At 36.6% G+C, this 14,039-nt stretch overlaps 1 protein-coding gene across 6 annotated transcripts in view; it reads right to left on the reverse strand.

Annotated features, from left to right (window-relative positions):
• LOC116840819 (potassium voltage-gated channel subfamily KQT member 1) overlaps window positions 1–14,039 on the reverse strand; it is a 73,169-nt gene that overhangs the window by 43,168 nt on the left and 15,962 nt on the right. For all 6 annotated transcript variants that reach the window (XM_032808049.1, XM_032808050.1, XM_032808048.1 and 3 more), the window contains exons 3-4: window positions 7,743–7,833; window positions 5,997–6,123 (exon numbers count right to left, since the gene is read on the reverse strand). In XM_032808049.1, coding sequence (XP_032663940.1) covers window positions 5,997–6,123; window positions 7,743–7,833 — 218 coding nt within the window. The remainder of the gene's footprint in view (window positions 1–5,996; window positions 6,124–7,742; window positions 7,834–14,039) is intronic.

The raw sequence follows: 14,039 nt of genomic DNA on the forward strand, positions 1-14,039 counted from the left end.
CACTATAATTCATATGAATGTGTCGAATAATGTGTTAAAAATAATTTTCTAACTGTCATATTGTATTGAATATGTAATATAAGGTATATATAAATTACAGAAAATGATTGAAATGATTGAAAACACTTTTCTTTCTTTCTTGTTCTTTTCCTATCATTTAAATAATATCTCTCGCAAAACATAGATTCTAAACATCTTATTGGTTCCGCTATATTTTGTCAAAGCCAATAGAAAGTTTGACAACATGGGCCAGACTTACTATAGGGACTCTAGTCAGAATAATTTCGTTTCCCCTAGAAAAGACAATAGAAATTTAGGAAATAACTGAATGTTTCCGATCGGAATTGATTCCGAAAAGTTCCATAATACGTGCCCTGAACGTAATGCGAACTAAGCTTGTACTGAGATGCGTTCAACAAGGCACTCAATTATTTTCTGCTATAATTTAGGTTTTATATGAATTTTTGTTTTTGATTAAAGCAGAGAATTTACATATATAACTTAAAATCTTCGCCTTATTAAATGATTCATCGTGCCTATTTCTAAAAGAAAATAATATAATTGAAGATTGGCAAATAAATATAAATAAAATTACATAAAATAAATAAATAAAAAATATAAATAAAATAAATATTTACTGCTAAATTCTCTGCTTTAATCAAGAACAAAAATTTACAAGACTCTATTAACCAATCAATTTCATGCGAAACTAATAAAATTTATATGAAAATGTTCGACCGATGAACTAGGGTTTAATAACCCAGAGTCGATTAATCCATATTCAATTGAATACACTAGTTATCGTTGCGCCATATAATGGACTTTCTATAATAAACTATTAGTCATAAGTCGTAAGCAAATTGACCAATCACAATTGATTACTTTTTCAAAATAATCGACTGTGGTTGGTCAATTTGCTTGCGGTTTATGATTAATGGCTTATTGCAGAAGGCTAATAATATATAGTGGAAAAGCTGCGCAACGATACACCGTACTGACATTGTCGTTAGGAAGTTACAGAGGCCGTGTTCCATTTTTACTGCCATTACTGAAAATCTACAGTTTTCGTCACGTATATAGATTTTCAGTACTGGCAGTAAAAATGGAACACGGCCAGAATAGTGCTGTCGTATTAAAAGACGAAAAAGAAGGAGAAGAGGAACGCGCATTTTTCGTGACTGTTGGTTAATGGAAAAAACGAGAAAGTTTTCGAAGCAGAAGTGACATTTTGACGTTACGTATGCTTCAGTGAAGAGAGTCGTTCGCTATGTGTAACGTGCGACTAGCAGGTATTAGTTACTTATATTAATTTTATGCATTAACCGGTGGTAATTATTTAGAACAACTATCCTCACCTCTGATTTTCATGAAAATAGGTTCATTCGACGCGTTTTGGCATAAAAGAATCTGAAAAAAATATCGCTCTGCCTCGCGAAGCGAGATATTTAGCGTTAAAGTTAGTCACATCCGAGGTTAAGGAATCTGTCATCTGAACGTGATGCGAACTAGCCTTGTACTGAAATACGTTCAACAACGATCAATTATTTTCTGCTATAATTTAGGTTTTATATGAATTTTTCATTAATCGAATCTCGTTGATTAACTCAAGTCTAGTCGAATATACTAAATGTAACAATAACGACACTTTCGTTGGAAGTTATAGGATCTGTTTTCTATTGCTGAACCAGTGTACACTTTCGGAACTTAAAAAAAGAGTTATACAGATAAAGCTGATGAAAAAAAGATGAAAGAGAACTAGTGCAGCCAGTTTAGTAATAGAAAATAGGCTCACCCGGGAAAAAAAGTTTATATATGAATTTTATCCATATATGGTTATATATGATCATATATAATTATATATGTCGACATTGAAAAGAATACTACTGTGAAGATACAATTGAAGTAAATGCTTATGTTTATGGTAGCCCATGATGTCGACGTTTAATCGAATCAAATTATATTTTCCTTTTTTCATTTGACAATTTTCGTTTTATATATGAACATATATAATTAGATATGACCATATATAAGGTCACATATATGGACAAAATTCATATATAATCATATATAATCACATATATATTTATATATAATTATATATAATCTTTTTTTTCCCGGGCATAGAATCGCAGCACAGAGACAAGATTCCATTGATCAATAATACGGAAACGAGTGAAATTAGTCGAAAATGTTTAGGAACTATCGATCTTATCGATCTATCGTATGTGATTGAATATTTAGGTGGCTAGATGTCGCCTGATGCGGTCTGAATGCACGCATCGTTAATAGTTATCATATTCAATCGACGGTCGGCGGTTTTTGGCGCGTTCACAGCGATACAAGTGTATTGTGTACATATATCGTTGTATTTGCGCGCGTTCACAATATCTGAATTCAATATCGAGATCGTCGCGTCGCTCTTTTGACCTCGAGGGAGTAGCCGTCAAGGTTGGCGTCAACCTCTAAATCTGCGATCGTCTCAAAAGGGTTTAGTGACGTCAGTAAAGTTAGACCACTGAAATATATTATGGACCTTCTACAATAAGCTATTAATCATAAGCCGTAAGCAAATTGACCAATCACAATCGACTATTTTCAAAAATAATTGACTGTGGTTGGTGAACTTGTCTACGACTTATGACTGATTAATAGAGTGGCATTGGGGTATACGACGTGAAGTGGCCTAGAACTATATATTGAGAAAGAGAAAGAAAGAGAGATAAAAAGAGAGAAAGAGACTTATGACTAATAGCTTATTGTAGAAGGCCCTTTATATATTAACTGGAACATACACTGCTATACGGAATAAGAGAAAAAAAAGAGAAAGAAATCTCCTTATTCTTGTCTAGATCATAGTGTGGTGGAGAAGATGAGGTAAGTAAGATCAACAAAGAGTAAACAAAGAGTAGACAAAGACAGAGTGATCGAGACATTAGGTATGCTCCCCTCCCCCTCCCTTATAGAAATATCATACTAAGAATCATTGATAATTACTTATTTTCAGTATTAAAAATACTGGATAATAAGTAATTATCAATGATTCTTAGTATGATATTTCTATAAGGGTTCTCATTCCTTGCAGGCAAACCTAGCACTCGTTTCAGTTTGCATATAGATCTGTTCTTTGTAGGTGAACTAGTTCACACTTTCGGAACTTGAAAAGAAACAGATATATAGTTGCGACTTGATGTAAAAAAGAAAAAGATAACTAGTGCAAACTGTACTATAATCAGTTCAGCTACAAAGAACGGGTCATAACCTTATAGAAATATCATACTAAGAATCATTGATAATTACTTATTTTCAGTATTAAAAATACTGGAGTAATTATCAATGATTCTTAGTATGATATTTCTATAAGGATATACTTCAGTGGATTTTAGACGTCTTACTCCTTGTCCACAACCTTGCTTTAATCCTTAAACCGTAATAAATTGACCAACCACAGTCGATTATTTTAAAAATAATGAACTGTGGTTGGTCAATTTCTTACGGCTTAAGAATTAAAGTAAGGTTGTGGACAAGGGATTACATTCTTATTCGGTGGCTAGATGTCGCCTGTTGCACTCCGTACGAATTGAAAGTCTGTTCTTTTCAGCTGCACTGTTGAACTGGTGCAATAAGTTAGAGTGAGAAAAGATATACTTGTCTCATTTTAACTTATTGCACCAGTTTAGCAGTGTAGTTGAAAAGAACAAACCACGTGAGTCGGGCGTATCGCCAGTAGCCGCCACATTCAATCGACGGGCGATAGTTTTTGGCGCGTTCGTGGCGATGCAAATTTATCGTACATACGTCGTTATGATCGCGCGCGTTCACGACATTCGAATTCAAGATCATCGCATCGCCCTTCGGACAAAGATGATCGTCACGTCGCTCTTTTGACGTCGGGGAAATAGCTGTAAAGATTGGTATCAATTTCAGAATCTGCAAGCATCTCGAAAAGGGTTACGAAAGATACGTCAATGAAGTTAGATTCCTTGCATTCTTGTTTGCGAGATAGCAATGATAAATAGATAGCAATGATTCTCGTTGGCATCGCGTTCATTAACACTCGTTTCTTCAGATTCTATCTAGGCGAGCAACAGTGTCAATGTCAATGCCACGATGAAGTGTCTGGAGCAGCAGTGAGATGCGAAATCGAGAAGTCTTAACGAAGAATGGAAGACACCGGCCAACGGCACACATCGTGTGTTTCCAAGTATGTCAAATCATTTATTATGTAATTGTTTACTTGTTTTACCGGACATTTGACGAACTTATCGAGAATATTCAGGAGATACCCGAATCGAAATTCAGGCATTCATAGTTCGTTGTTATTTGACAAATAGTTTTAGCATAATGAACCTCTGATTATCTATTAATCTTTACCTGTACTTATTTCATGCAACAAGGAATATTGACTATCCAAATAATATAATCTCATCCTTAGTATAATTTTCTTGTATTAAGCATATTTGTGCACTCAACAGGATTCTTCTAAAACCAAAAGGAAAATATTTTAAGCGCAATATTGTTAAAATTTGAAGAATCTTGTCTCTTAGTTATAGTACAAATCTTGCTCGCGTCTTTCATATCATGAGTAATAATATACTGAAAAAAATTAATTAAATTTCAAAAAACGTTTGTTTGGGTAATACTGTGAAGATATTTGTTTAAATTAAGTAATTATTTTCTAAAATTATATAAAGTTTTAATTATAAATTTGTTTCTTTAATTTTAGAAAATGATTACTTAATTTAAACAAATATCTTCACAGTACTATCCAAACAAACGTTTTTGGAAATTTAGCAAATTTTTTCTCAGTGTAGAGCATTTTATTTCAAATAAACATATTCGTCTTGATTTAAAATGGAACAAGTTAAAATAAAATATCTGACAGATCTCCGATTAGTAATTAGTAATTTATACAAGAAGAATATTCTATTGGTAAAAGTTTTGCTTAGAATATGGGATTATAGGAAATAGCACCTTGCAAATACAATTCTTTTTTCCTTTGAAAAAGGGAAAGGGTGTTAAAATAAAATATTTCCCTTCTGCTTTTAGAAAAATCCTCTAAGAGAAGGATATGATTATATTTTTTGAGTGATCTAAGCAGTGAATAACAGTTCATGATAAATTTGTGATTAATTGACTGTAGTCATTCAAGAGTAATCCAGGCCATAGAATATAAAAAATGAAGATGAAAATTTGATATATAATTTGAAAAGTACGGATAACATTGAGGGTTCTTCGCAATCGTTCAAGAAGCCAAGTATGACAAATTGTCTTCTCTTTAAGGGCACTTATTGACAAGCATAAAATAGATAAAAAGACGCAACCAGTAAACAATAGTGCAACTAGTAGAAAATAGAAACTGTTTTTTTAATTAACTTTAGACGTCTATAAAATTTGATCTTGCTTTGTTTTGTGTACAGAAGTGTAAGGATTTAGTCATTGATAACAAATATTCAAAAATCATAATTTTGTGGATTGGATATCTTGCATAACTGTGTTTGCCAATTATGTTTTTAATCAAACTCGGTCGAGCCTTACATCTCGCGCGATCGCCAAACGTGCTGCGCTTTACGAATAAGATAAACGAAATGATGAAGCGCGAATAAACAAAATAGAATACACTCGTTCGACTGTGCCGAATAACAATGGGGATAATAGGGATCAAATTAAAGCGCATACGTTGCCTTTTGTCGAATAAGAATTACAGAGAACAGGTGGGTGCAAAAACAAAGTTTCATCGCAAGGCAGTGCGATGTAACCGCGACGAATCTCGATTCGGCGAAAATAGATTCGCGTTATTGGGACCGGGTTTAATCGCGCGAAGTTGCGCGGCAACGACGATCGCAAACGATCTCACGCGATCCGAGACAAAGGGGCGATTCGCGCGGTCCAATTCTGCGCCGTCGATCGGACAATGCGAATATCGGATTAGTTTCGGGCGTGTGGCGCGTTCGCCGCGCGAGTTACATTATGGAGAGGAACACGTTCGCTCAACTCACCTATGATACAAATCGGTTTCCGTATGAATCGCAGCCGTCCGCAGCAACCCATGTACTTCGATCTGCAGCCTGCGCTCCATAGTCGGACCATATACTCGACTCCGAAGAACACCACGAGACATATTTCCTGGATAATAACATGTTACGCACGGTTAAGCTTCTCAAAAGAGTGGCCTGGCGAGTCTATAGCGATAATTATTCAGACACGAAGCATTCAGAAATTTATTAGAAAGATTAACAAATGACTGGCGAACACTGCGGCGTCGCATATCCTTTGTACTTAAACAATACAGATGACAGAGACAGAATTTCTGTCGGAACCATTTGCGAAATTTAGCAAGAAAGTCTCTCTGTTTCTCTGCGGCACTTGTCCAGAGATTAAAGCCAGTCACACTTATAAAAGCGACTGTCGCAGACAAAAAAGACTGGCGACGAGGGACAAACGAATGTGTAATCCTCGCATCTCCATCTAAATTTACCAGCGTATCTATTATTAGAATGTCGTCGCTGTAAATTCTGCATATCACGCACAGAAAATTACGTAATGCATTCAAATAAATGTTTCGAGTATTTCATAAGTTTGTATATCCGCAAATCTATTACGTAAGCTCACAATAAGCATCAAATTTGTTCAGAATACGTTCTGACTCCTAGTAGACTCAATCGAGAATATTAAATTAAAACAAAAGTTCTTCTGCTGAGTACATTATAAGGAGCTTTTCTAAAATTTGGCGCGAGTATATTTTAAAATTACCATCAAGAAAATATTCCTTGTTGAAGACAATTATTTGTGAACTGAGTAATCATTGTTTTTTTTTTAACAGTACAATAATATTTTTCTCGCAGTAGAATGATATTTCTCTATGTGTGCACCGACAATTTTCTACAAGATACAGAAAACGGCAAATTTCAACTGTGACGGAATTCTACGTGAACCAGCAAAACATTTTGCTGAATGTTTGCGATGGGCGATCTTGAAAGACAGCGAGCCGAGATGACAATCGAAGAAGTGTATTTGATCGTCGGTTTGGTGGTTTCGTATTGGTATATCATCAGCTGATCGTGAAGCTCAAACGAATACGCAACGGTCCGCACGTGGATAGAGGGAGACGGCTGTTGTATCGATTGTAACGGCGCCGTTGTATCAACGGGACGTCCTAGAAAAACGAGGACGTCGACGTTGAAACTACAACGAGGCGGGATCCTTGAGAGAGAACCGGCTTACTATACTTTTATAGCCCAAGACGTCAACGAGCGCGCTTTATGCGCGCTTACCTTCTTCGCGTTCGCGCGGAGGAAAAATACATCGCGGAGGCATCGCGAGGGATCCGTAAGCTTTTATAACGCGTCGAGTACTGATTCACAACTCGTCTATTTTTCCACCGACGACGGCCAAGCGGTGCGACTTTACGTCACACGAAGTTTCACGTCAAAAGTTGATGCTTTTCTCTGCTCATTTTAATAAGACAAGAGAGAGAGAGAGAGAGAGAGAGAGAGAGAGAGAGAGAGATGAAGAAGAAAAAAAAATGATTTTATTTGCGCAGATCCCTCGCAGAAGAAGAGAAACGCGGAAACTTCTGGAAATTGTTGCAAAGTCCATACTCAGACGGACTGATAAGAACGATTTTCGATGCATTAATTGAACGAAGTTTACCCAAGCTCCTTTGCGGAATATTGTGAGGGCCTAATGTCGCAGTGTGAGACATAGTACTTTTGCACGTCGCCAATCGTTCACTGGCTACTCACCATCCAAAACAGGGTTTCGTTTGCGAAGTTACTGTATTGGTCTATCGTTGACAAAACGCTAAATATGAGGCACACCAATACCACCATGAACCTGAAAAGGAAACATTTTACAATGTATGCATGAAAAATTGATCAGAGCTTTGTTCTATTCTAAACTACTTCTATTTTATTCTATACGGGCGGAATTTTATAGTAAAAATTACTATAGAATTTTGCATTTGGGAAATAGGTCGACTTTTTGCAGTAATTGACTATCCTTTTATTTCATATGTGTTGTTTTCCGAGAAAAAAAAGTTCAGATAAAAGCCAGATATGGATTTTGTCAAGATCTGATCAGATATAATCACATATAATTCAGATATGATTCAGATCTGTCCATATATAATCATATATATAATTATATATGATTATATATGGACAGATCTGAATCATATCTGAATTATATCTGATTATATCTGATCAGATCTTGACAAATCCATATCTGGCTTTTAGCTGAACTTTTTTTCCCGGATTATTTATTTCAGGAACTGAAATATGCTATTAAAAGATTTGCGCTAATTTGTACTAATAACATATTTACTTAAATCGAAATTTTTATATTTAAGTAAAATTAAAAAATTGCTTTCATAAGGAATTATTATAAAAAAAAGAATATTTTCTTATTTAAAAGATATTTTTTCTCAGTATAAAAATATACATATCAATATAAATAAATATGTTATTAGCATCCAAAGAATGATTTTTATTTCTTAGATACTTTTTTCTCGGTAGTAAAATTGAAAAGAATTTATAAGGAAAAAAAGACTACAATATTTTCTTCGTGTACTGACCGGTCGATTAGTTTAAACGTTACGCGTTAAAAAGACAGACGTTTTACATTAAAGATATTTAGTTAGTAACTAGAGATAAACAACTCTAGATTCTTCGTCGAATTTGCGATACTTTCTCTCTGAAACTTTAAACGTGAGCTTCCTCGCGCGCAATCTGTCGCACAGGTACCGAACTTTCAGACGTTGCGCTTATAGAAAAGCCAAGTTGTATAAAACGAGCTTTCCAGAACTGTCACACTTCACCTCGGCTACGAATTCCCCGTGAACGTGGAATCGTTTTTACCGCGAATATACAGAAAAGAAGGACGTACTTGTTTTGACATATTAATCTTCAAATGAGATTATATAACATTAAACGAGAGTAAGTTACCTGCAAAAATATATTTTATATGATTTTTTCCACGAAGGAAAATCTATATTCTTGTTATTAAAAAATAATTTTCACTAATGAAAATATTGGATTGGATTGAGAATATGACGTTTTTAAATGTCGGGAGAAGATATCGTTATCATCAAAATAATCATATTGTACTTTTTTTTATGAAACTATTATAATATATTTAAAAATATATGTTATAAAATTGTAACATTTATTGAAATTCTGGACTTTATAATTGTTCTAACAAAATTATATACGTCGCTTATGCAAAACAATAATTGTGAACTTGAGCGGATAGAGGAGAACACATTTATATGTATAAAATGGCACATATTTATATGTATAAAAACAATCTGCATTTAATTTTATATTTTCCATTAGTGGAAAACATATATAACTATTATAATATATTCAAAAATATATGTTATAAAATTGTAACAGTTATTGAAATTCTGGACTTTATAATTGTTCTAACAAAATTATATACGTTGCTTATGTATAAAACAATGATTGTGAACTTGAGCGGATAAAGGAGAACACATTTATATGTATAAAAACATCTGCGTTTTATGTTTTTCTGTATTTTATGTTTTCCATTAGTGGAAATTATTCTTGAACAGAAAGAGCACAGGTTTTTCATTGAATTGCATTCTAAAGCATATTTTTGCAAGTAGCTTATCTCCGTTTAATGCCATATGATCTCATTTGAAGATTAACACGTCTGAAATAAAGATATCTTTCAAACAGGAGTGTCCTCCTTTTCTGTGCACGTAACGAGGGACACAATGGCCGAACACGTCGGAAGTAATATCAACGAGATAAAATAGAAACGAGAGCTCCCATGTGCATTCCGTAGTGCATCGTGGCGTCGTGTGTCATGTGAAATTCACTCGACATAAAACCGTATCCAATTAATTCACGCTCAAGTTCCCGCTAATTGTAATCTGGATCATATTAACCCCGATAATTATAGCACGGCGAAATGAACATTTACACCAGCAATCTGATATAATCCAAGCGTTACGCGCATCAAACGCTCCGATGAATGAAACGCGATATAAATTGCGCTCTTGGCGGTCGTGCGTTACGTGACGCTTTACAGCTCCTGCATAATTGATCTACGTGCGTTCGCTCGTGCCTGAAAGTTCGTCACAATTCTGACGCTTGGAATAATAAAATAAAGCAAGAAGAAGACAACGCGCGTGGCTACAGTCGCGAAAGGACTGTACGGTTGGACACCGATCGAGTCTGGCAAATTACGACAAACTACGAACGCGACACATCAGACGTCTACGTTACTAATCGCCGGGGTGTTGCAGAGTGTAACTTTGCGCTTAAACTTGTAAGAACATTACCGGGACGTATATATAGTCGCTCGCGGCACCTATCGATCAAGGTCGCGTATGTTCCATGACGATTGGACGTAAAAATATTCGCGGACGGAATGTGCGCGTAACACACCGCGATAACTGCGCCGGCGTGTCTTCGCCGTATACTTTTCGTGCCTTTCAATTTTGCGGCAGAACTCCCACGCACAAGTAAGATGTAAACTCAAGCTGAAGAACTAATCAGGATATTGCTTTATCTTTGTGTACTCTAGAAGAAAATAGAACTGACTGTAAAACTGACTGTTATACACAAATAACTAACCGGTTGAAATTCCAGTTATTCGGTGTAAGTTTGAGTTATTTCTATTTTCTTCTAGAGTAGGCAAAGATAAAGCAATATCCTGATTGGTTCTTCAGCTTAAGTTTACGTCTTACAGGTACGGAAATTTGTGTGCGGAAGCTCTTATGCTTGTTCTGTCGACGGTTCTCTTCGCTACGCCAAGATCTTCTACGCATTCTGGCACAAGATCTTACGAATGAATTAGAATGCGTTCATATCTCGAACTCCTGCTGATATTTATCTGCAGCACCGTGGACGCAGTCCGTTGAAACGGCGCGCTAACACGGAGTACAAACTTTCCACAGTGTAAGAAAATTAAATAACTGCCTCTCACGACATTCCGGATTACCCGCATCAAAAGAGCTATTATTAAATTAAAAAAGTAAAAAAAAGTAGACTTTATGAAAAAATACTCTGCATTCGTTTAGCGCACCGGCCGGGTTAATAGAAGCAATTGAGCGTTAAAAAACCAAATCATCTCGATGAACGGCTCTCGCGGGCAACTATTCGATCCTATGTATCTTACGTACATTTCTTGTGAATATTACGTATATTCAGAATAGAAAGAAAGAGAAAAAAACATTTATTTTAGTTCTAGGATGTATCTTCTAAGAACTGTTGTATATAAAATTATATAAAGCACACGATTAATGTGAAAGAGTTACAGGAAATAATATTTGGTATAATATTGACGATGGTTTTACAAATTCGAATTGATTTAACGTACTTTGAGAAAATTTATCAGTACAGATATTTATTGACGGACTGAAATATTTTTATTATGCGTATGTAACGCATAAAATTATACATTATTAAATTAAGGAGACGTATAAACAAAAGAGTGGAGAAAAAGAAGAAAAAAAAAGAGAGAGTGAGAGAAAGAGAGAGTAATTTTAAGAAAGGCGCCAACGTCGTGGACTCAGTAACGAGCCTTTTGGCGCCGCATATGCACCGTAAACGTTACATAATCTTCCGCGCGCGTTAAAAATAAAAGACGCTCAATTCTGCCGCGAATGGCGAGTATTGTTCGGGAATGCACCTGCTCGTGCGTCGAGATCCGCGGAAATTCCTTCGCGTCCCTTCGTCCCCGCGCCGAATGAATCGAGCGATCTCCAAGGCGCGCCTCGCCTCGCTGTCGACCCCTAATCGCCACCCTGACGCATCACGGCGTCGAGGCGCGAATCGACGACGTCGGCGGAAAAGCGGAGACAGCGCGGGACAGCGCGGCGAAGCTCGCATAATCGGGATAACGGCTAACGGGACCGGTAATTGGTACGACGGATCGATCTAGCGGCGCTTTCGTTGCTTGTACAAGTAATTTATTATCGAGCGTCGCCTCGTTAAGCAACGGGACGCGACGTTAACGAAGGCTAAGGCCCGGCCAGGCCAGGCAGGTTGCCGCCGCGTAGTACTCTTTAAGATAGCGTGTCGAGGGCCTATAATTCCGACGTATGTACAGTGCTCCGTAGCTGCACGGGTCACCTTCATCGACCTACTATGATAATTGTCCAACATATTCTTCCTTTTTTCCTCGAGCATCGCTCGGAACTCATCCATCTCCCGCCGGGCGTCGGATAGACGTGTCTCTCTCTCTCTCTTTCTCTCTCTCTCTCTCGCGACTCGCGTGCTCCGTATGTCACTTTACGCGAAAACACTAAAGTTTCGGGAGAGGCAAGTTAGACGCCACGTAACATTGTGTCACAACATATCTCTGATCAAGAACTAGTTCATATAGACCGATTATTCCTCTCTCACATCTTTCCCTCTTTTTTTCCTCTACTTCTTCCTTGTATTCCTTGTACGATTTCAGTATCACGTTATTTTCTTTTGTGCCTTTTCCCTCGAATTTATCCCCCCACCCCCCCTATCTTACGTTACCCTACATTATCTTTTGATTTGTTAGAAAGGCAGCAACTCCGCAACTTTGTTCGCTGAGATAGCCCGTCGAAAGCTCTTCATTGTCGACAGTTAATTATTCGAGGGCCATAAGTGCTCGGACGGGCCGTTATCGAGAAATCGATTGCAGTCAATCGTTAAATATCAATCACATTTTAGCAAGAGGATTTTAATAAAATTGTAAAAAAAAAGAGAAAAAGAAAAAAAGACGGCTTCAGCACTGTTTATGTAACGATAAGCTGAAACGACGAGGTCTAATCTCGATATTAATATTCGTGCATCGGACGGCGCAAAACGTTGCTCGCGGCTAAAGATACACAAAATGATTGAACGTGTACACCCATTATGCATCCCCCTGCATATCAATTAACCTACATGCGATCGCGAAGAGATAGACCCACGTGCGTGCGTAGTTCCTATGGCAATAACGTCATATCATGTCCCATCGTTTATTAAAGCCTCGTCGCGGCTTTAATTACAAATGGATTCGAGCGCTCAGAAACCGGCTAATAATGCGGCTAATAAACATCTCGACGCTCCGCGATCGCGGCCCGCTCGATATGTGCAAATAAGTACATATGTACATCTAATCATTTTCTAGGAATATAAATCTGTATGCGTGCACGCGTGTATGTGTGTAGGTATGTGTACGCGAGCGTGTGCGATATAGCGGTTTCGCGCCGCTAATAAAACAGATTAATACATAATGATGTGTAATTAATATTGTTATTATTGCATGCGGTTATCGAGTGTAATTTCTGCCGGGCAAATCGGAAGGACTGAAATATTAATGATGGACGCCGCTGGAAACAATATTAAAGTGCACACGCAAAGAAAGCTTTTTGTGTACAATTCCGCTAAATTGCGCCGCGTGCTGCATTAGTCCCGATCCACAGCAGGTGTAGTAAGCTTTAAGCCTTAAGAAATTGACCAATCACAGTCAAATTTAACCCCTTCACTGCCAGAGTATTTAGATGAAATGTTTTCAGACTGCCGAACTTAGAAACTTTGATAATTTTAACTGGACATACCATTTTTGGAGTATTTTCATCGACATGTTATCTATTTTGTTTGAAAGTTTTTTTACTGACCATTTTTTTATACTACATAATAAATTGAGTTCATTTGTACCGCTTATGCGATAAAACGAAAAAAAAAAACAAAAAAGAACAAAAAAACAAGAAAAAACAAAAAAAGGATAAAAAAAAGCAAAAAAAAGTGGGATGCTAAATCCTTTTGATAACCTCCTTGACGGTGCATCCTGGGTTTGGCTGATGTCAAGGGTAATTCACGCAAAAGATGAATCAGCGGGTCAAACTACGATGAAAATGATATATCTGGTAAAAGTAGCAAAAAGTCATGAATTGAGTTACTTTTACCCATAAATGATATAGCTTATCAGAATAACACTGTTTAAATGTGGCATAAAACTTGAGTGTGCGAGGACAAAGATTTTCCAAAAAATGAAAAAAATAGTCATTTTCTTATAGCTCTAGTCGGTCATGGGTGCGAGATAGTATAAAA

Source organism: Odontomachus brunneus, unplaced genomic scaffold (genome assembly GCF_010583005.1).
Source record: "Odontomachus brunneus isolate Ranch 3 - 2012 unplaced genomic scaffold, Obru_v1 Obru_scaffold_012, whole genome shotgun sequence".
NCBI classification, from domain to species: Eukaryota; Metazoa; Arthropoda; class Insecta; order Hymenoptera; family Formicidae; genus Odontomachus; species Odontomachus brunneus.